This window comes from Bufo gargarizans, chromosome 11 (genome assembly GCF_014858855.1).
Source record: "Bufo gargarizans isolate SCDJY-AF-19 chromosome 11, ASM1485885v1, whole genome shotgun sequence".
In the NCBI taxonomy this organism is placed as follows: domain Eukaryota; kingdom Metazoa; phylum Chordata; class Amphibia; order Anura; family Bufonidae; genus Bufo; species Bufo gargarizans.
This window is the reverse complement of record NC_058090.1, coordinates 15400621-15423106: the sequence shown is the minus strand read 5'-3', so window position 1 is coordinate 15423106 and position 22486 is coordinate 15400621. Positions and strand designations below refer to the sequence as shown.

The 22486-nt window shown below is 46.8% G+C and overlaps 2 protein-coding genes across 2 annotated transcripts; both read left to right on the top strand.

Moving 5' to 3' along the window:
- The first annotated feature begins 265 nt into the window (after nt 1–265).
- On the top strand, nt 266–6058 carry SLC25A47 (solute carrier family 25 member 47). Its single transcript, XM_044271888.1, is given in 8 exon segments — nt 266–464; nt 550–706; nt 1755–1798; nt 2048–2119; nt 2205–2387; nt 3134–3404; nt 4960–4994; nt 4996–6058. Coding segments are annotated over 7 exon segments (882 nt in total). The 5' UTR covers nt 266–464; nt 550–675; the 3' UTR covers nt 5242–6058.
- A 4310-nt stretch (nt 6059–10368) lies between these two features.
- Nucleotides 10369–22008, top strand: PSMC6 (proteasome 26S subunit, ATPase 6). Its single transcript, XM_044272371.1, has 15 exons — nt 10369–10526; nt 12845–12924; nt 14584–14623; nt 14935–14987; nt 15767–15834; nt 16415–16529; nt 16619–16706; nt 17803–17864; nt 18290–18413; nt 18710–18771; nt 18866–18986; nt 19065–19145; nt 19799–19870; nt 21426–21600; nt 21746–22008. The coding sequence occupies exons 1-14, from the start codon at nt 10400–10402 to the stop codon at nt 21542–21544; spliced, it is 1212 nt and encodes a 403-aa protein (XP_044128306.1). The 5' UTR covers nt 10369–10399; the 3' UTR covers nt 21545–21600; nt 21746–22008.
- Nucleotides 22009–22486: the final 478 nt, after the last annotated feature.

The window sequence follows — 22486 nt, the reverse complement described above, 5'->3', positions numbered from 1 at the left end:
TTATTTATTTTCTTTACCTTTAAGGAGTTCCATTCACTACGAATGAGTGCTTGTTTCCAAGTAGAAGACGCTGCAAGAACGTCGGCTCTGTAGCCACCATGAAATGAGTTCCAACAGGAGGAGCCCTGCTTTATAAGCTGAACGGGGTCGTTTCTACCACGTACAACAACCTGCTATCCGTTGCCTTCGTCACATGTAATACCCGTTCTAATTTTGGAGCGGAGGACACAATGACTCCCACAAGGTCAGACAGGACTCCAGCAGATTGTGAAGCAGTCGGGGCTCTTAACCACTGAGCTCCAGAGGCATTGATATCAGGGTGCACCCTCCGGCCGGTGCAGTGAGTTGCATTATTGCAGCTTTGCATGGAGACCTTGTAGCTGAGCGTGTCACGCAGCGTGTCACCTTTATCACACTGAGAGGGATGACTTGTCACCTGATGTGTGACATGGGCGGCAGGGACGGTTAGTCCTGTTAGTCCTGGCAGGTTTCAGGTATTTATTTACCCCGCTCAGTGCTTGGCTTTTAACCTCACTCACTTTATTCCAGGGGGGAGCTGTGGATATAAATGCGGGGAGAGATTGGCTGGCACAAAGGCTATTATAACCAGTCACCACCAGCTGCACAGCGTGACGGAGGCTGCAGGACGGGCGACAGCCTGAAACACGGCGGCAGATGGCGGAATTCATCGCTGGAGCTCTGGGAGGTACACTGCCTGTGAATGAATGATATCGGTGTATAATAGGCGCGTACGGTGTCAGTTATCTGCCGTATTCCGTCTTCTCTGTCCTCCATCTTCTACTATAGGCACAGGTTCAGTTATAGTTATGGGTCGACAAGTGGTTAATATCAGCTGTCTGCCATTTCTATAATAGAAGCCATATAAATTAGCATTTTTATTACTATTTCTGCTGATATTAATATTACTACCCTAGGGCTAGGTTCACATCAGCGGCGTTTTCCGTTTTTCTCTTCCAGTGTAGGATCAGAAACTATTATTGTTATGACTATTATTAGAGGAGTATCTCTAGGCCCCTGCCCATGAATATTACTAATAATTACTGTCATTCTCTATTGACATAGCACAAGCCTCTTACGTGACCCTTCCCCTGTCCTTGCTTCTAATGATGATGCTGCAATTAGTAACTATGATCACAAAATGTCATTATCCTCATTCATTTACCCTGCAAATTAGTGGTCTCCAACCTGTCGCCCCCCCCCAGCTGTTGGGAAACAACCCCCAGCATCCCTTTCCACTTGCCCCCCTGTTAGCCCCTGGAAGGGACACTGGTCTGCCCTGGCGTTCGGCTGTATACAATGAAATGAATCCTGGAGGGGGCGCTGTCCCTGCGACCTTCTTATGCCCATGTCAGCAGCGGGCATCAGCGCATTACGCCAGCGGTGGCCGCGGTCCAGCACGGGGAAGCGGATTGCAATAATCTTCCTGATGTCACAGGGTTAGAAAGTCCATTCATGGTCCGAGACAAGGCAGGTCTCCGGGTCTGTGCAATGTATATTGGAGTATAACCATAGCAGGGAAGCTCAACCTGCGGCCCTCCGGCTGTTGTAAAACTACAACTCCCACCATGCCCTGCTGATAGCTGTAGGCTTTCTGGTCATGCTGGGAGTTGCGGTTTTGCTGAAGATTGGGCATCCCTGACCCATAGCATTGCAAGGGACCAATCAATAGACCGTGCAGGTGAATCGCTCATAGTGATGCCCCACATATCATGTCTTCTGTGTTTGTAATGCAGGGGCGTGCGGAGTGATGGTCGGGTACCCCCTGGATACCGTGAAGGTTGGTACAGTGCCATGTTTCCTCTATGTATGTTTAGTAGTTGGATTTCTGTTTTACTTCTTCTGGATCGACGTGTCCATACCGTATACGGTGCAGTATTACGTGTCCGCTGCATGTTCAGTATGGCACGATCAGTTTATTGTCATGGGTACCTTCTAAAAGACTGGTTATAGATCTGTTATGGGATTATAACCCCCAATTGCACCCCACTACCACCCTCACCAAGCTAATACCATTCAATACCTCCAGGTGCGAATTCAGACTCAGACAAACTACACCGGAATATGGCACTGCATCTGTTCTACTTACAAAGTGGAGAAAGTAAGTGAACCCCCCGACCGTATATATTCAGCTCACCACCCCTGAATTGCATTTGCACCCCACTTCTTACATTCATCTTCCATAGGTGTCTGGATTCTTCAAAGGGATGTCAATGCCAATGTCCACCGTGTCCGTCAGCTCATCGATTGTTTTTGGGGTCTATAGGAACTGCCTGTACAATCTGTGCAAACTGAAATACGGGACGCCAAACGTCAAGCCGTCCAAACTGGATATCTTCCTATCTGGCTATGCAGCTGGAGGAATACAGGTACGTCGAGCCTATCATAAAAAAAAAAGGATTAATGTATAAAAGTAACAATATGTTCTGCAGCTAGGAAATAATGATACAAAAATACTAAATATTTAGCGATGGGGCGTGGTTAATGAATGGGAGGGGCTTAGCAATCCAATGGCTTGTATAACCTCCAAACGTCATAACTTAAAGGAACTGTCCACTTTGGACAACTGATTTTCATATGTGGTGCCCGCTCTGCACCATCTACGCTCAACCTGCGGCCCTCCAGCTGTTGTAAAACTACAACTCCCATCATGCCCTCCTGTAGGCTGTCTGGGCATGCTGGGAGTTGTAGTTTTGCAACAGCTGGAGGGCCGCAGGTTGGGCATCTCTGATCTAGAGAGACACCTAAAATTAGGAGGATTTGTCCAAAAGTACATTAATTGTATGTTAATGAAGCTTATTCACTTTTTATTATACTCTGAATTCCATCTCTGCTTGCTGTCAGTGCCTCATTCATTGTTGACATATACGCAGAAGTGCAGCTCGTTACATTGTTTCAAACCCTCCATTGTAACGACCCGTACATCTGTGCGAGACGGACGTGATCAGGAAGGGTTTTCAGTTTCTGGATGTGAACAGAAACGTTTCTCTTAACTCACAGCAAGCAGAGGTAATTAGAAGGCGAAGAATCAAATGTCATCCAGTACGGTAGAAAGTCACAGGACTGTTACAGCGTCCTCTGGACTTTGTTACATTTTAACTTTTGCTGTTTGTAGGTCTTGGTGTCATCGCCTGCAGACATGGCGAAGGTTCGGCTCCAGACGCAGGTGTCTCCGCACCGTTCCAGCGCGAGCGCCCTCCTGACCCAACCTAAGTACTCCGGCCCCGTCCACTGTCTGCTGACTATAGCCAAGGAGGAAGGGTTTCTCGGGTTATATAAAGGCTGCTTCGCTCTTATGTTCAGAGACTGCCATTCGTTTGCTACTTACTTCCTCTCGTATGCCGTCTTCCGAGAATGGTTTGTGCCGCTGCAGCAAAGTCATTCGGGTAGGTAACTGAGATATACCCCTAATTACCTTCTCCGGATATGTCGCATCCAAGGTCATTCTTTAATAAGAACTCATTGCGGTGTGATCTGATATTATTATAAAATATTACAAACAGTGGAGCAATCATGGCAAAGGTCCAAGCAATGCTGCCATACAGTCCCCAAATAATACCGTCATACATTGCCCAAACTATACAGTCACGCATTGCCTAAATACCACCACCCTACAGTGCACAAATAATAAAACCATACAGTGCCTAAACCCTAACCCAAAAATAATATTGCCCTAAAAATACCACCATACAGTGGCTAAGCGATATCACTGAACAGTACCACCAGACTGCCTAAATACTATCACCCCACAGTGCACTCCGTGTGCTGTCCGCATCCGTTGCTCCTTTCCGTGGCCCCGCAAAAAAAAAATATAACATGTCCTATTCTTGTCCGTTTTGTAGACTAGGCATTTCTACAATGGAACGCAATAAATGGAACGGTCGTGTGCATGAGGCCTATGTAGGAGGAGGGGTAAAAAATTAAAGCAGTGACCAAACTGCTTGTTCTCGCTCCCATCTGTGCTGGTTTTCTACCTGACCCCTGCGATATCCTATTCCCACGAGCAGGAGGTTCAGTGGTATTCATGGGTGAACATGGCTCAGATGTTCCTGTGCGGGAGAGCAGGGATCATTGGCTGTAACCCTATCTGCCTGAACCGTGAGGAATGGAAAACTACAGCCTGTTCTCCATTGTACTTCATGTCCTAGGACAGGGATGCCCAACCTGCGGCCCTCCAGCCGTTGCAAAACTACAACTCCCAGCATGCCCGGACAGCCTACAGATATTAGGGCATGCTGGGAGTTGTAGTTTTGCAACAGCTGGAGGGCCACATGTTGGGCATCTCTGTCCTAGAAGAATCAGCCGTCCTGAAGGCAGCAGGGCGTCCCTAATGTATCCTGTGCAATGCTACAAGTAGGGAGATCGTCCCCATCTGTATTATAGCAGAAGGAGAACTTGCACGTGACAACTACTAATGGCCACTGCTGTGTCTGTATGGGCTGCCCCTCACCTTGTAAATATTCATGATCAGGGAATATCGGACAGAAAATGGTAGCAACTGGCAAAAACAAGGTAAAAACTTCCATGGGCCCCTGGGGCTCAGCACTGAATTGCTTTCCCTGCTTGTTGAGACAATGTCATAGTGACTACCTGTAGCCACCACTAGAGGGAGCTCACTGCAGACAAAGGTATACAACGCCCACTGGGTTCAGTACCAGCTGTATAAATCTATATGCCATGAGCTCCCCCTAGTGGTGGCTAAAGGCAGATCAAGTCAGAAAAGGTGGCAAGGAACCTATGTCTATGTGCCAAACCCTCAGCAAGTTTTTCTCTACTTTTGGAGGTTAACAGTAAGGTTACCATTCACTGACAGTAAGCAGAGATCTTGAAAATGATGATGAATTGAGATACAACGAATGCTTGCAGAAGTTATTGATAAGCATTCTCCCAGCCCCCCACCCCTAAAATTGTATATTAATCTCTTCCCATCTTACCTTCCAGAATTAATGGGCATCCTCCTGGCCGGTGGCCTTGCCTGGGGTGGTGGCATGGAGCATTGCCACGCCTATGGATGTGATTAAGTCTCGGCTGCAAGTAGATGGCGTCACACAGCGGAGGTACCGAGGGGTCGTCCACTGCATCACTGACAGCGTGCGGCAGGAGGGGGTCACGGTCCTCTTTAAGGGATTGTCGCTGAACTGCCTCAGAGCCTTCCCCGTCAATATGGTGGTCTTCCTCACCTATGAAGCCATACTAAAGCAAATCAAACCTTTCTCCACGTGAGGAGCCTCTGTGGACGGACGCTGCTACCAAAGCCCAAAATAGTGGCCCAAAAGACTTCATGGTCTCATGGATGGTCAGCTGGGACGAGCCATGGACTGCAGGCACTAATGACCACATCAGTAATTAATTATAAGGCTTGAGCACCTTCCAAGCAGGGATCAATACTGGAGAGGTCCTTGGACTTTCTGTAGGTGGCGGAGATTTCCCTGGACATCCAGAAGATGACTGCTGCTGGTCAAGAATGATCTATTTTTTAGGCTTAAAGACAACAATTTATAAAGGGGCGGGGGGGGGGGGGGAGGAGGATATCTTCTCTGCTCTATTGACCTTGTTGTTCATAATCACAATGAGACTTTTTCCATTTAGTCATAGCAGGGTAGGTCACTCTGGCAGCTGCCACTAGAGGGAGCTCACTGCACACAGATATATACTACTCCCATTGAGTTCAATATTTACAGTATAAATCTATATGCCGAGAGCTCCCCCTAGTGGTGGCTGCAGAATGTTAGTTAAACCAAGAAGGTCCTATAGATATAATATGAACGATGCACCTCTGGTGGACAGGGTGTAACTATCATGTGCCATGGTGTCCCCTAGGCACCAGGGCTCATGTGTGACGACTGCCTCTGCACCCCTCTATGTAATGTGGGGGACTTTAAGGGGCTTATTGATTTTAGTGATAGGACCCTGTAATTTGTGTGATTGGGAACAACCCTCTCTGTTATCTCCATATGTTCTACTAGTGTATATGAGTAAATAACACTGTCACCCCTGTAATATTCAGAGGCGTTACTGTATATTAAATGTATATATTGTATAGTGTGAGATTTTATGAATATTTAGTCATCACTTTTATCATATATATCATGAAGGACACAAAGTCTGACTATATCACAATTATACAGATACTGTATATAACAGCAATTGGCACATTGGGAGCGGGCACACTGTGGGCAGTGAGGATCGGGCACAATGTGGGCAGTGAGAATCGGGCACAATGTGGGCAGTGAGAATCGGGCACAATGTGGGCAGTGAGGAGTGGGCACACTGTGGGCAGTGAGGTTCGGGCACCCTGTGGGCAGTGAGGATTGGGCACACTGTGGGCAGTGAGGATGGGGCACACTGTGGGCAGTGAGGATGGGGCACAATGTGGGCAGTGAGGATCGGGCACACTGTGGGCAGTGAGGATCAGGCACACTGTGGGCAGTGAGGAGTGGGAACACTGTGGGCAGTGAGGATCGGGCACCCTGTGGGCAGTGAGGATCGGGCACCCTGTGGGCAGTGAGGACCGGGCACACTGTGGGCAGTGAGGATCGGGCACACTGTGGGCAGTGAGGAGTGGGAACACTGTGGGCAGTGAGGAGTGGGAACACTGTGGGCAGGGAGGAGTGGACACACTGTGGGCAGCAAGGAGTGGGCACACTGTGGGCAGCGAGGAGTGGGCACACTGTGGGCAGTGAGGAGTGGGCACACTGTGGGCAGTGAGGAGTGGGCACACTGTGGGCAGTGAGGATCGGGCACACTGTGGGCAGTGAGGAGTGGGCACCCTGTGGGCAGCGAGGAGTGGGCACACTGTGGGCAGTGAGGATCGGGCACACTGTGGGCAGTGAGGATGGGGCACACTGTGGGCAGTGAGGATCGGGCACACTGTGGGCAGTGAGGAGTGGGCACCCTGTGGGCAGTGAGGATCGGGCACACTGTGGGCAGTGAGGAATGGGCACACTGTGGGCAGTGAGAAGTGGGCACCCTGTGGGCAGTGAGGATCGGGCACCCTGTGGGCAGTGAGGAATGGGCACACTGTGGGCAGTGAGGATCAGGCACACTGTGGGCAGTGAGGAGTGGGCACACTGTGGGTAGTGAGGAGTGGGCACACTGTGGGCAGTGAGGAGTGGGCACACTGTGGGTAGTTAGGATATACCAAGAGTTTTAGTCAGTATGGACGGTTCTGATTTTCTGTATTCAATGGGAGCAATGGTCAAACAGAGCCCCCATTACAGTGCCCGTTGTGCTACCCAGGACTGAAGGGCCTGGTCTTTGCTTATCCCCTCACCCGCTTTCCATGGCCCTTGGTACAATTCCTCACTATTAAATAACACTGCAGTTCCTCTGGTGAAAGAATGACATTAAATTAAGAAAATAGATAGATACAAGAAACAAAAAGCATCAGCAGCAGCAGCACAGCTAATGTGTATTGGGTGCGATTCCTCCTGAACTTTAGGCAAAAGTCCACAGACGATATCTAAAAAAGCAAATAATGAGGCAGCAGTAGGTGAAGGGTGTCAGACCAGTCTGCAACTGGGGAAATAAACTGGTCTGACACCTTCACCTACCCTGGAGTGCTGCCTCATCATTTGCTTAGATAGATAGATATATAGATAGATAGATCGATAGATATAAGATAGATATATAGAATAGATAGCTAGTCGATAGATAGATAGATATGAGAGATAGATAGATAGATAGCTAGATATAGAGATAGATAGATAGATAATATGAGAGATAGATAGATAGATAGATAGATCGATAGATAGATAGATATAGATAGATAGATTGAGATAGATAGATAGATAGATGCTAGATAGATATGAGAGATAGATAGATAGTAGATATGAGATAGATAGATAGATAGATATGAGAGATAGATAGATAGATAGATAGATAGATATGAGAGATAGATAGATAGATAGATATGAGAGATAGATAGATAGATAGATAGATAGACGTGTGTATAAAACAGCAGTTCAGTGAACACTACCGCGTACGGGGCTCCGGAGCGGACGGACGGTCCCTGCACCTCTGCTAACCAAGATGTATCGGCAGGAAAGGCCTCCGTTTTTGCGGCAGTATCGGAATCGCACCTCCTCTGATTGGTAAAGGGTTGTCTTCTCCAATGAGTCACGTTTTCTGCTTCATGGACGTTGGTGTGTCAGGAGAGAAACATCAGAGAGGGAACGCCCTGCAGCCATTGCCGGTGGGGGCAGCGTTATGGTCTTGGCGTTCTCTGGGCGCTCTCCACCTGTGTATAAATCCATCCTTGCAGATCACGTACACCCATACATGCTGATTGCCTCCTCTGAAGTGGATGTCATCTTCCAGCAAGACAATGCGACGTGTCACTCGACTAGAAATGTCCGACGTTGGTTGGAAGAGCGTGACCGAGACTTCCAAATTCTACCCTGACCCCTAATTCCCCAGACTTGAGCCCAGTTGATCATTTATGGGACCATCTCGATGGTTGTGTTTGCTCCCCCGCACCTCCTCCAGCAGCTACAGGAACTACACTGCACCACTCCAATGGCCGTCCATGTAATAGGAGGATGGACTGATTCCACCAGAACGGAAACCCCACTTTTAGAGCGTCTCTCCTTTCTGACTCATAGAGGGAACTCCTCCTATGAGGTTCATATACACTAATAGGACATGTGGCAGGGGTTGTCTTGAAAAAATTAAATGAAAATAAATAAATAAAATAAATAAATAAATAAATAAAAAGAAAACAAATACAGAAATGTTCCTCCGATTTTCTCAGGCCTTCACTAGTGGTTGGGGATTCAGCATCATGGATACTGACTATGATCTGTCCTCAGGACGGACGGTGTGTCCCCGGCGACCCTCGAGATCCAGGACGATTCCGCTTTTTGATGTTTTTTGAAGACGGTAACCAGTCCAAAAAATATATCACAGGATGGAGACAAATATATAGAACTTGCCTACAGAGATATCACCGGGAGCCCGGATGCTGCCAGAACCGACAATATTCTGGACTATGAAAAGCAACAACAAAAAAATATATATATAAACCCCCCCCCCCCCCACACCTCAGGGACGACTGCACTTAATTTTGCGCTTCCTCAGGAACTTCTTTCTAATATTACAGATGAGGAGATCGTTAGTTACATCGTACTTATTGTCGCCCTTTTCCAGGAAGGGTCCCTTTTTGCGGTTCATGCACACGGCCGTAAGTGTTTTGCAGTCTGCAAATCGCGGATCCGCAAAACACAGATCTCGGCCGAGTGCATGAAACTTTGTTTTTTCCCACTCCTGTAGAAAAGTCCTCTCCTTGTCTGCAAAACGGACAAGAATACGACATGTTCTATCTTTTACACGGTGTGCTGTCCTTATCTTTTGCGGCCCTATTGAAATGAATGGGTCCGCGTCTGATCCTCCTAAATTGCGGATCGGATGCAGACCTCCACTGTGGCCGTGTGCATGAGGCCTTAAATTGGGGTTACAGGGCGATCTAGGGGGGAAACAGGAGCCGTGCGACCAAGGATCTCAGTGTAGCTATAGAGGTGAATGGAGTGGGATAAAATTGCAAAAGATCCCTCAGGGTCGGATTGGAAACTTGCAAGTCGCACATTTCTGTGGCTACGCTGCAATCCTTGGTCACGTGGCACCTGTCCGTCCCCAGATCGCCGTGTAACCCCGTCCTTAAGTATTACCCCATCACATGGCTGAATCAGTGTCCCAGTGCTCGGATCAGACACAAATATGGGGCCTCTACAAAGTGTTGCTCCGGGCGAAAGCTATACATGTACAGTATCTGACGCATCTTTATAAACTACTCCGGTGGTCTCCTTCCATTTGGTGAGCTTACACTTAAAGGGGCTGTGCAAGAGTAGAAAAACGTGGCTGCTTTCTTCCAAAAACAGCGCCACCCCTGTCCCTGGGTCAAGTCTGGTACTGCAGTCAACAGAGCTGAGATGCAATATGGCAGTCAACCTGCGGACAGGTGTGGCGCTGTTTTTGGAAGCAAGCAGCCATTCTTTTTCTAATTCTGGACAACCCCTTTAAGAGTTTTTGGCATTAAGTTAAAGAGGTTTTCCGAGAGCATAAACTGATGCAGATCAAAAGACGCTAGTGTGAAAGTAGCCTAATGGACAAGGATATTAGGGGCCGGCTGTTCCATTCTGCAAAATATGGAATGCACACGGACGTCATCCGTATTTTTTGCGGACCGCAAAATACATAGGTTCGTGTGCACGAGGCCTTACAGCTATTGCAGTAGGTGACCTCAATTGTTCCCAGGTGTAATACCCCAGCCTACCAGAGAGGGCGCTGCGATGTCAGGCTCCCTCAGCCGCAGTGCGCCGCTCTGGACCCGGCTGTCAGGGGCGTGTCCTCTCGTTTTCCTGCCAGCTCTCCTCCCCCGGCGGCCATGGCCCTTCCCGGCATTCCCTATGAGCAGCGGCTTCTCATCATGGCGGACCCGCGGGAGAAGGCGCTGCAGGACTACAGAAAGAAGCTGCTGGAGCACAAGGAGATAGACGGGCGGCTGAAGGAGTGTGAGTGGCGGGGAGCGAGAGCGGGGGCCCGGCCGGCGGGGGCTGGAGACGCGCGGGAGCTCGTTTATCGCTCCGGACCTCCCGGCCTCATAGTCGCTTTGTCATGCCGGCCTGCAGCGGCCGCTCCGGGGACGGGGTAGGCCTCCGGAGCTGTCAGCGGCCGGCACGTCTCCTCTCTGGAGCCCCGCACGGGACAGACGGGCAGGACCGCCCGGAGAGAGGCTTTATGTCCGGGGAAGCCTGAGGACGGCGGCCCGGGCCGGAGATGTCAGCTGCGCCCTCCCCCACACACAGCCCTGTGTAGGAGATATGTCACCGGGATTACACCCCTGTACAGACTGTGCACAGCTCCTGTGTTATTAAACCCCTATATATAATATTATTAACCCCCCCATATATAATACACATGTCACCTATGGAGAATATATATCACCTGTATATAATAGATCTGTATTATTACCCCCCCCCCATATATAATACACATGTCACCTATGGAGAATATATATCACCTGTATATAATATACACATCCATTCATAGAATATATCTATATTATGAAATCATGAAATCACCTGTATTAGTACATCCCCTGTATATATATCTGTATTATTACCCCCCCCCCCCCCCATATATAATACACGTCACCTATGGAGAATATGTCATCTGTATTATTAACCCCCCCCCCCCCCATATATAATACACATGTCACCTATGGAGAATATATATCCCCTGTATAGAATATACACATCCCTTCATAGAATATATCATCTATATTATGAAATCACCTGTATTAGTACATCCCCTGTATAGAATGTATCACCTGTATATATATCTGTATTATACCTCTGTATATAATATACACATTGCCTATATTATTAACCCCCCCATATATAATATCACCTGTGTTACATCCCCTGTATAGAAATATTATTTGTATTATTAAACCACCCATTTATAATATACACACCTCCTATATTATTCCCCCGGTATATAATTTGTATCGCTTGTATAATACCCCTGTATATAATATACACCTATGTTGTACTCCTGTGTATATCACTTGTATATATTATCTACCTTGTATATAATATACACACTGCCTATATTATTAAACCCCCCCCCCATATATTATAATCACCTGTATTATACCCCTGTATATAATACACACACCGCCTGTTTTAACCCTTTGATGTGGTATACTTTTCTGTATTTTCTAGATGTTACCTGATCCTTCTTGGCCAAGTAGAAGCAGATAACTGAGGGTCTTCTCGGGGGGCTCGGGCTACTTGTGTCATGTTGAGGAGCTGTTCTTTGGGTCCATATTCTGACCCTCTGTTCTTTTCAATGGCACATCTTAAAGGGCTTCTGTCACCCCACTAAACTATATATTTTTTTGGGGTACTTATAATCCCTGTCCTGTGATATAGCCATACATTAAGTATTTTCGTCCTGTAGATATGTAAAAAAACGTACTTTTATAATATGCTAATTACCTGTCTACCAGCAAGTAGGGCGTCTACTTGCTGGTAGCAGCCGCAGAAAAAACGCCCCCTCCTGTTAATTGACAGGGCCAGCAGCGATCTCCTCCGGCCGGCCCTGTCACGCGCCTGTGTTGATTCGGCGCAGGCGCTCTGAGAGAAGGAGGCTCGCCTCCTCAGCACTCCCTCAGTGCGCTTGCGCCGATGACGTCTTCTCTTTCGGTGATGTCATCGGCGCAGGCGCACTGAGAGAGTGCTGAGGAGGCGAGCCTCCTTCTCTCAGAGCGCCTGCGCCGAATGAAGACAGGCACAGGATTTTTTAAATGCTGACAGGGCCAGCCGGAGGAGATCGCTGCTGGCCCTGTCAAACAACAAGAGGAGGGGGCGGTTTTTTGCGGCTGCTACCAGCAAGTAGACGCCCTACTTGCTGGTAGACAGGTAATTAGCATATTATAAAAGTACGTTTTTTGACATATCTACAGGACGAAAATGCTTAATAACTATATTGTATAGCTATATCGCAGGATAGGGATTATAAGTACCCCAAAAAAAAAGTTTAGTGGGGTGACTAAGCCCTTTAACATAGGATCTGTATACTGACCGATACCGCAGTATGTCAGTCGCATGGATAGCAATTCCTTCCTCATTTTTAGAATACTCCAGCAGCATGAGGTCTCTGCTGATAACCTAATATCGGAGGGCTTCTCCAGTTGGTCTGATCCTTATTCCTCCACTGTCCTGTTTTATTAGCCCCTCCCCCACTAACGAGTGCGATTGCTTAGTAATTACTAGTTAAGCCATTCCTTATTTTAACTTCTAAAGTCATCTTCTCTATTTTTCAGTGAGGGAGCAATTAAAGGAACTTACTAAGCAGTATGAGAAATCCGAAAACGACCTCAAGGCGCTGCAGAGCGTGGGGCAGGTAAGGCTATGCCGCCATATGGATGACGTGACCTGCTGGTGCTGCATGTGGCTTATCTGTGTTTTTTGCAGCCTCCATTTCCTTTTCTTCTGTAGTGCTCACATGTTCCGTGGAGCGGTACAGAGATTGTAGTCACATCAGTCTAATCTACTTATGTGAGACGCTCCCCATGTCCGTTAAAGGAGCGATTGGTCACTTCCGTGCACACCGCCGCTCCATTCGCACTCTCGTCTCTTCCCCCCCCTTATTTTTATGATTGCTGGGGAGACCCGGTGTTGAGATCTCCTGCAGATAGGTGATAATTATTTTTAATAGGAAATCCTATTTAAAGGAGGTGTATACTTCTGTAACCATGGAAACGCATTGGCATAGAAGCTGTGTGCACAATAGCAATATTTTTAATGAAGACGGTTGGCAAATTTTCTTCAAAAAATGGTTGCAAAATTTTTCTTGCCATTTAGAGGAGCTTCTGTTCTGAGAAGTGTTTTTCTGGAATGAAACAGAGGGCCTCAGGTTAGGTCATCAGCGCCTGATGGGGGTGGTCAGACGTCCGGCTGCCCTATCGATCAGCTGTTTAAAGGAGCCCCGTGCTGCCGCCTCCTCTCAGTGTATCCGGCACAGCGCCCTGCGTTGTAGAAGTGCCTGTTACTTCAGCCATGTGGTGAAGGCACCTGACGTCCCAGGAATCGGCTGCAGCTCTCCTCCAAGTGCTCCGGTCCCTTCCAACAGATAATTGTTGGGGGTGCTGCTAGTAGGACCACCGCCAATCAAATATTAATGACCTAACCTGAGGAGAGGTCATCAGTATTTAAAGAGTCTGTCACCACCAGCGACCATCCTGCTTCCTCTTCTTTTGACCCCTAAATAGGTTTTTATGATTATGGTAATGAGGAATAAAAGAGCCCAAACTACTTAAAGGGATTGTCCGGGTTTAGAGCTGAACCCGGACATGCCTCCATTTTCACCCAGGCAGCCCGCCTGACTTGAGCATCGGAGCAGTTCATGTTCCGATGCTCTCCTTTGCCCTGCGCTGAATCGCGCAGGGCAAAGGCATTTTTAGGTGTTCCGGTGACGTACTGGGGCTGCCAGGAAGCCCGGTGATGTCACCGGCACTGATAGGCGGGTTTTAGCGATACCCTAGCCAGTAAAATGGCTAGGGCAGTGCTAAAGCCCGCCCTTTATAGCCAGTGACATCACCGAACACACTGCCAGGCGGAATCTTCCGCCCGGCAGTGTGTCATGATAAACAAAAGAGCCCGTGCCCTGCGCGATCTAGCACAGGGCAAGGGAGCATGAGGTGCTCCTATGTTAGCCTCAGGGGGGCTGCCTGGGTGAAAATAAGGGTATGTCCGGGTTCAGCTCTGAACCCGTACAACCCCTTTAAAGGAGTCCAGCTGCTCCCCTCCTCTTCTCTCCACCTCCTAGCCTGACCACCTTATGTCCCCATGATGCCCCTTCAGATCTCGCGCAGGCACACTTCACCTTTACGTGTACACCTGCACCGTCTGTGAGTGTCCTGGACTGTGTCATTGTAGAAGTTCTCTTCCGAATTTGAAGCCCAAATCTTCCTCCTTTGACTGATTGACCTTATGAAAAAAATATCTTTTTTTCTGATTTCTGCTGTGATTAATCTAATCTATGCCTTCTGGATATTTTCAGATTGTTGGGGAAGTTCTCAAGCAGCTGACAGAAGAGAAATGTAAGTATGTAAGAACCTACAGAAGAGAAGATTTCCTCCTCTAGATCCTTTGGGGATCAGTTTAATAGGTTACAGGGTTTTTATTACAGTTTTATTATTTTTCTTCACCATTCGTACAGTTTTTCTTTTTTCTAAAGAGACAAACTTATCTGTGGCCATCATGAGAATCTGCTGCAGAAGTGACCAGTATGGTGGCAGATGCAGGAAATGTGTACAAAATGTAGAGACTTTCGCAGTCCCATTAACTTTAGGTTTATATTGGCCTTTATGATTTTCAGATATAAATGTGACCGTTACTTTTTTACTTTCAGTCATCGTCAAAGCTACAAACGGGCCAAGATATGTTGTCGGGTGTCGTCGACAGGTAAGTCTGTTTAACTATTAATTGTATTAATAACCTTGTTAGTCTTTCTCCTCCCCCTCATTACATTGGTGTGGCCCCCACGGTCTCGTGTGAGTCGTTGTAATGCCGCAGTTCACATGACTTGCAGGCAACCAGATGTCACCCTGGAGCCTTAGGGCTCATTCACACGACAGTATGAATGGGTCCACATCTGTTTCTGCAATTTTGCGGAACAGTTGCGGTTACATTCATTTCAATAGAGCCGCAAAAGATGCGGACAGCACACTGGGCGGCATCATGTTTTGCAGGTCCGCAAAACATGGCGCAGTCGTGTGAATGCACCCTAAAGGTGGATTTACACTGCCAGATCGAGCTGATTATGGGGACAAACGTTTCTGCAAACGCTCGTTCCCGACAATCTGCCTGCGTAAATGTGCTGCTGATGAACGAGCGAAGCGCTCTATCGGGTGATCCTGTCGTTCTTGCAGGCACATCAATCATTTGTCATTGTGCGGTCTAAACAGTGATCTGCTGCCTGAAAACAATGGTTCTGTATGGGGACAGAGGCTCACTATAGCGATCCCTAGTCTTCATACAGTAAGGGGGGTTGCTTCATGTAAGTGCAGCGGTCTCCTTCACTGAACGAGCAGCTGACTGTCGAAGGAACGCTTCCTTCCCAACAATTGGAGCGTCTAAACTCGCCTCAGGGACTGTTTTTTGGTTCTTGTCTTATCCACTAAAATTGTTGAGCACCTGGAAGCCGCAGGCGATCTAACATTTTGTGTTTTATCTAAATCCAGCTGGACAAAAGTAAACTGAAGCCGGGAACAAGAGTAGCATTAGACATGACAACGCTCACGATTATGCGGTAAGCTTAGAAGGCAGTGTCTGTATAGTGTCATGGAGCTGAGAGGGGATTCCTGAATTGGTGCAGCCTCCCACTTTCTATTAAAGCCCCTTTACATGGGCTGGTGATTGGGAGAATGAACGTCCATGAACCTTTCTTTCCAATTATTGCACCATGTAAGCGACCGGCCGACAAATGAGAACATGTTTGCCATTAAAATCATGGTTTGGTGACATACAGCCACGATGAATTGCTTCATGTAAATGTAGCTAAGCGAGTATGGAGTGACTTACTATATCATCAATCTGCAACTGTAGAAGGACCCTTAGCAGTGGGACTCTGAGTATGCAAGGACCTGTGCACCATGATTGTGCAATAGCACCTACAGGTCCTTTATTTTCAGTGGGATCCATATGATGTGAACAATTCCGTCTGCAATAACAGTTTAGTATCAGGAATCCCCTTCCCCTCTATCAGGTGCCCTCTAGAGAATGTAGCAGAGAGGTTGTCCAAAGGGCTCCCCTTAAATTCTGAGTTTTTTTTTTTTTGTGTGTTTTTTCCGGTTTCCACTTATTCTTTCCCTTGTAACTCCTGTCCCTAGCTATTTGCCACGAGAGGTGGACCCTCTTGTGTATAATATGTCTCACGAGGACCCCGGAGATGTGTCCTATTCAGAAATCGGAGGTCTTTCCGAGCAGATCAGAGAGCTCAGGGAGGTGGGTATAAATTCTTATATTTTACTGTGAATAGCAGACACTGCTTGGAGAATATACATTTATTGATTATGAACCTTTTAATTGACCAGGTCATTGAGCTTCCGCTCACCAATCCAGAGCTGTTCCAGCGTGTAGGAATAATCCCCCCCAAAGGCTGCTTGCTTTATGGCCCCCCAGGTATGTCTACATCTAATGTCGTTTCACTGAGTCTGTGGAGTATTTGCACGTCTCTGGGATAGATTTACAGTAATTAGATCATTTTACATTTCTTTCGCCTTTTGAGCAGTTGCTAATTTGACTATAATGGACACTTATGCAATTCCCTTATGACTTCCTCTTGTTGAAGTTTCTCTCCTTATCAGTTGATCAGTGTGGGTGCCCAGAGATGGTTCCCTGGCAATCTGATATTGATTACATATGCTCAAGAGGTCATCAATATTACTGTACCGGAAAACCCTTTTAAGGTGCATTGATATCATAGACGGGTAAGGCTACTTTCACACTCGTGTTTGGTGTGGATCCGTCATGGATCTGCACAGACTGATCCGTTCGGATAGTACAACCGTCTGCATCCTTTCAGAACTGATCCGTTTGTATTCTCTTTAACATAGCCAAAACGGATCTGTTTTGAACACCATTGAAAGTCAATGGAGGACTGATCTGTTTTCTATTGTCATAGAAAACGGATCCGTCCCCGTTGACTTGCATTGTGTGTCAAAACGGATCCGTTTGGTCAGACGGACACAAACGCTGCAAGCAACGTTTTGGTGTTCGCCTCCAAAGCGGAATGAAGACTGATCGGAGGCAAACTGATGCATTCTGAGCGGATACTTTTCCATTCTGAATGCATTAGAATGCAAACTGATCCGTTTTGGACCGCTTGTGAGAGCCCTGAACGGATCTCACAAACTGAAAGCCAAAACACCAGTGTGAATGTAGGCTGACTCACCCCCGGACCCGACTCTGAGTCAGAATGAAGAACCAGCATGCAAAAGCAACTTCTGCTCTGCCAGGCCCCTGTGACTGGTCTCCATGTAATACTACATTTCCTGTGTATCAGCTGCTACAGGGGTAATGTCTAGCTGACCGCAGCTTCCCATAGCGCTTTGCCAAAAGCCAGTTCCATGGTGGTCCAACTCTTCTACGTTTTATCGTGTATCTCTATGTTGAGTGAAGACAAGGGAATTTTGACTTCTGCATTAAACCCACAAAGCATGCAATAAGATTCCCTGCTATTTCTGAAATCATTCTCTCCTATTGCTTTCTGCTCCAGGTACTGGAAAAACACTCCTGGCTCGGGCGGTTGCAAGTCAGCTGGATTGCAATTTCTTGAAGGTATGTAAAATTCTTGTTCTAGTACCAGATTATCTTTGAAGGGGTTGTCTGGCCTTGGAGTTAACCCCTATCGTGTGGACCTGAACATAAAGAAGCAGACCCACCGTCTCGCCACTGCTCTGGTACCGTGATTGCTGCAGCCAGTCACCGGCCTCAGTGGTCACATCGGCTTGAACAGTACCTGACCGCTGAGGCCTGTGATTGGCCCCAGCAGTGGCAGGACTCCAGGCAGGCAAGTCTGCTTTTTTATTTTATGTATAGGGGCACGGATACAGACTATGGTGGTTGTCAGCTTCAAGCACAGACAACCCCTTTAGATATGCATCTAATATTCGTGTTCATTCTGCTTGGTATAATTACCACAGAATCCAGTGTGGCTGACAACACTTCACTGTACCATACTAATTGTATGTTCTCCCCTTTAGGTCGTATCTAGTTCTATTGTAGATAAATACATTGGTGAAAGTGCCCGGCTGATTAGAGAAATGTTCAACTACGCCAGGGACCACCAGCCATGTATTATCTTTATGGATGAAATTGATGCCATAGGTAAGAAACCTGTGTAACCAAGCTGTTAAAGGGACTGTAGAGTATTTAGGGCAAATACATATTTATTTTTTGCATGTTTTAATTTTTGGAGTTGTAGTCCTTAGTGGGCATCCACTTGAGCTCTGTTCATACCACATTTGGCTTGTACTGCAGACATTTATATAAATGGACCACTGCCCCAAAATGTGCTTGGCTTTTAAGTATGATATCTGTGGTCCCATGCCCCACACCCAGTCGATAGTTTTTCTTTTGGTAAGCTCATATCCTGAATTGCTCTGTTCTGGTACTGTCACTAGGTGGTCGGCGGTTTTCCGAGGGCACTTCAGCTGACCGTGAGATTCAGAGAACTCTAATGGAGGTATGCCATTCTAAACCTGGGTGGCCTGAAGGTGGAGGGGGCTCTCGTGGTACTGTAATCCACAGGGTATTTGACTCATTTTTATTTTTGCCAGTTGTTGAATCAAATGGATGGGTTTGACACTCTGCACAGAGTGAAAATGATCATGGCCACCAACAGACCAGACACATTGGACCCGGCATTGTTGCGCCCGGGTAGACTTGACCGTAAAATTCGTAAGTATCTTATTTTTATTTTTTTACACCCTTCTGTGTCAAATGAACTTATTTACTAATTCATGGTATCTTTTGTAGATATTGAACTTCCCAATGAGCAAGCCAGGCTAGATATTCTGAAGATTCACGCAGGTCCCATTACTAAGCATGGAGAAATAGGTAAATGTAGCTTCTTGCTAGCTGATTCATATAGGGCTTATCCAGTTTTTAAAACGGATGACCTCTCCTTTGGCTAGATTGGTGGCGATCCATTTTTCTGCACCTGTACTAGTAAGGTGTCTTAGGGTCCCTCTCATGGTTTACACTGCTCCATACAGCACCGCTCAGTAGCATCTGTGTCTGGTATTGCAGTTCGCTGCAGCTTATTCCCATCCAAGCGAACAGGACTGAACTGTAATACCAAGCCAGCCGCTACTACAAGTACAGAGCGGAGTAAACGGTAAAGGGGTCCCTTCAAACAGCTGTTCTGTGGGTTTGCAGAGAGCCTTCCTTCCTCTGAATCTAATATTGATAGGTGGGCAACATGTGGCAGTCCAGCTGTTGTAAAACTACAACTCCCAGCATGCATACTTGCTCTGCTTCTCAGAACTCTCATAGAAATAAATGGGGCATACTGGGAATTGTAGTTTCACTACAGCTGGAGTGCCGCAGGCCCTTCCCCCTCCCAAGCTCTGCCTAAGGGGAGGCAATCTGTTTTAAACAACTGGAAAACTGCAGTAACTCTGACAAGTTTTTAATTTTAGTAAAATGACCTGTTCTTACGATTATTTACATTGTGTTGGAGCAGATGGATTTACAGTATTTTCTTGTAGATTATGAAGCCATTGTGAAGCTCTCAGATGGATTTAATGGCGCGGATTTGAGGAATGTCTGTACTGAAGCTGGTAAGGAGTAGTTTGTTTTAAGTTCGGCGTGCAAGGTTCAGGTTATCTAAGACTTCCGTTATGGATTCCTCTAACACGGACCATAACTTATATGGTCCGTGATGGCGGAATCCATAATAGAATTCCTAGATAACCCGAACCTTGTATGCCGAACTTGAAACACAAAGTTTGCTCATCCCTAGTATCTGGTACTCTACTGTCACATTATTGTACATTGAAGGATGCTGTGAAAGCGTCTACCAAGCTATACGAGTTATCTATAATATAAGCTCAGTATCTCCTTCATAGCCATTGAGTGAAATGATGAAGTACAATCTCCTGCAGTCACCACTAGGGGGAGTGTGTTGATCAGTTTATACAGCATCCATTAAAGGGTTATTTCCATCTTACCATGCATGATGGTGCAAATGCCCAAAGACTGGCCCCTAACTCAAAAAACTGAGGTTTCCTCTTTGGCCACTCAGATGGGAGGATTGACCGTACATGCACAGCGCTCCCTGATCATTATGGAAATTGCTAACTAAGCGCACAGCTATTTTTGGAACTCCCATAGAAGACAATGGTAGCTGTAACTCATGCGTGGCCACCTCTCTGTTACCAACAGAATAATATGGGGCCCTGTAAGGTATGCCATATGTCCAGATGGGAATACACTTTATATTAAGGGCATATCAAAAGGATATGCTACTAAAGGGGTTCTCCCATGACTTTGGATATCGTATAGAGCATTACAATATCTTTCTAACTAAGCTAGAACCAGCCCTGCACCTCACATGGACCCAGAGATCTCCCCATTCATTGCTTTACTAGATTTATATCAAGCTGAGAGCTCAAGGGGTGTGTCTTTTCGTCTGAAGCTCAGGGGCGTGTCCATGCTCTCCCTATCACAGCTCAGGGGCGTGTCCATGCTCTCCCTATCACAGCTCAGGGGCGTGTCCATGCTCTCCCTATCACAGCTCAGGGGCAGCTGTAGGATGAAACTGAGCATGTGCGGCCATCTCGGTGAGCAGGACAAAGAAATAAGAAAGAACAAACAGCAGGTGGTGCTATACAGATACATTTTATCGAATAGCTCAGTGGCTATGCTAAATTTTTAACTACGTGCAATTACAAAAGTATTCTGATCCAGGTGCTGGTTTGAAAACTGTAGACTATTTTATTGTGGGACAACCCCTTTAATGCCCTATCTGAAGAACGGGACCCTGCTCTGGATGGAGCGCATGCTGGACATGCTCGGCGTCCTCTCCACTGCTGTGGGATTTACAAGCAGTTGTCTATGTTCGGGAGTCTTATAGTAGCGAATGGAGAAAGCTGTGCATGTGCCGTGTGCTCTCCATTGAGGTAGGAGCGAGTCCCAGAGTTGGTCCCGCACCTATTGGACATTAACAGCATATTCTTTCAATGTACCATAACTATCCCAAATGGTAATACCCCTTTTAAGGTGTCCACAGGAATAAAGATCATGGGGCAAGATGAGCATTGCACCGGAAGGCTGGTGATGTACAGCTTCGCACATTGCTACGTTTTCACTGCTGTGTTCTGTCTTCTATCACAGGGATGTTTGCCATTCGGGCAGATCATGATTTTGTCGTCCAAGAGGATTTCATGAAAGCGGTCAGAAAAGTTGCCGATTCCAAGAAGTTGGAGTCTAAATTAGATTATAAGCCTGTCTAATGTAAAGAGACTGCATGGGTGATCTGTGGCTTATGTTAGAGGGTCGGATCCTCTAGGGCAGTGTTTCCCAACCAGTGTGCCTCCAGCTGTTGCAAAACTACACTTCCCAGCATGCTCGCACAGCCAAAGACTGACCAGGCATGCTGGGAGTTGTAGTTTTGCAACAGCTGGAGGCACGCTGGTTGGGAAACACTGCTCTAGGGTATGGTTGTCTATTAAAAGTACATACAACATCGTCAGAATTTAGTAGTTGGATAATTTCTGCTACATTAAGGGGGTCTGTAATGCACTCGGCAGTTTCTGCATTGCGAAGAATATCCTTGCTGTCAGGTCATGGCAGTAAAGTTGGGAGAAAGAAACCACATAGCAGATTTTAAGAGCTTTACTGTGTTTCGTAAAATATTTTATATCAATTTGACTTTTCTCTTTTCTTTCCAAGGTGAATAAACCATGTTTAAATGTAATGTCGTCCTTAATAGTGTGAGCATTGAAGGGTTAAGCCTTCATATTATTTAAAGGACTTGTCATGTAAATAAAGCTTTAAGGGGTTAACTATTGCTGATCCATTCTCCATATCAGATTGTTTGGGGTCTGACACACTGCACCCCCGGTCGAAAAGCTGTCTCCTCACAATTTCTGACGTCTCATGGCCTTTCTACAGCTCAGTCCCATTCAAGTGAATGGGATTAAGCTGCACTAACAAGCATAGCCACTGCGTAATGTACGGTGCTGCTGTCCCTTCAGACATCTGCTTGGCAGGAGTGCTGAGAGTCAGACCCCAACAGTCAGATATTGATGACCTATTCTGGTTTCATAGGGTTGATACTGCTGAAGGGTGCTTTTTACAAGTAGTCTCCTATCCACAGGATAGGGGATGAATATTAGGTCAGTGGGGATCCTTCTAGGACCCCCACTGATTACAAGAACAGGGGCCTCCGAGCC

Bases quoted from the DNA above. Each gene is read 5' to 3' on its own strand.
- PSMC6 (XM_044272371.1), top strand. From the start codon at position 10,400: ATGGCCCTTCCCGGCATTCCCTATGAGCAGCGGCTTCTCATCATGGCG. The intron at 17,865-18,289 runs GTATGTAAAATT...TCTCCCCTTTAG, and splicing joins TGGATTGCAATTTCTTGAAG to GTCGTATCTAGTTCTATTGT. The intron at 19,871-21,425 runs GTAAGGAGTAGT...CTTCTATCACAG, and splicing joins GAATGTCTGTACTGAAGCTG to GGATGTTTGCCATTCGGGCA.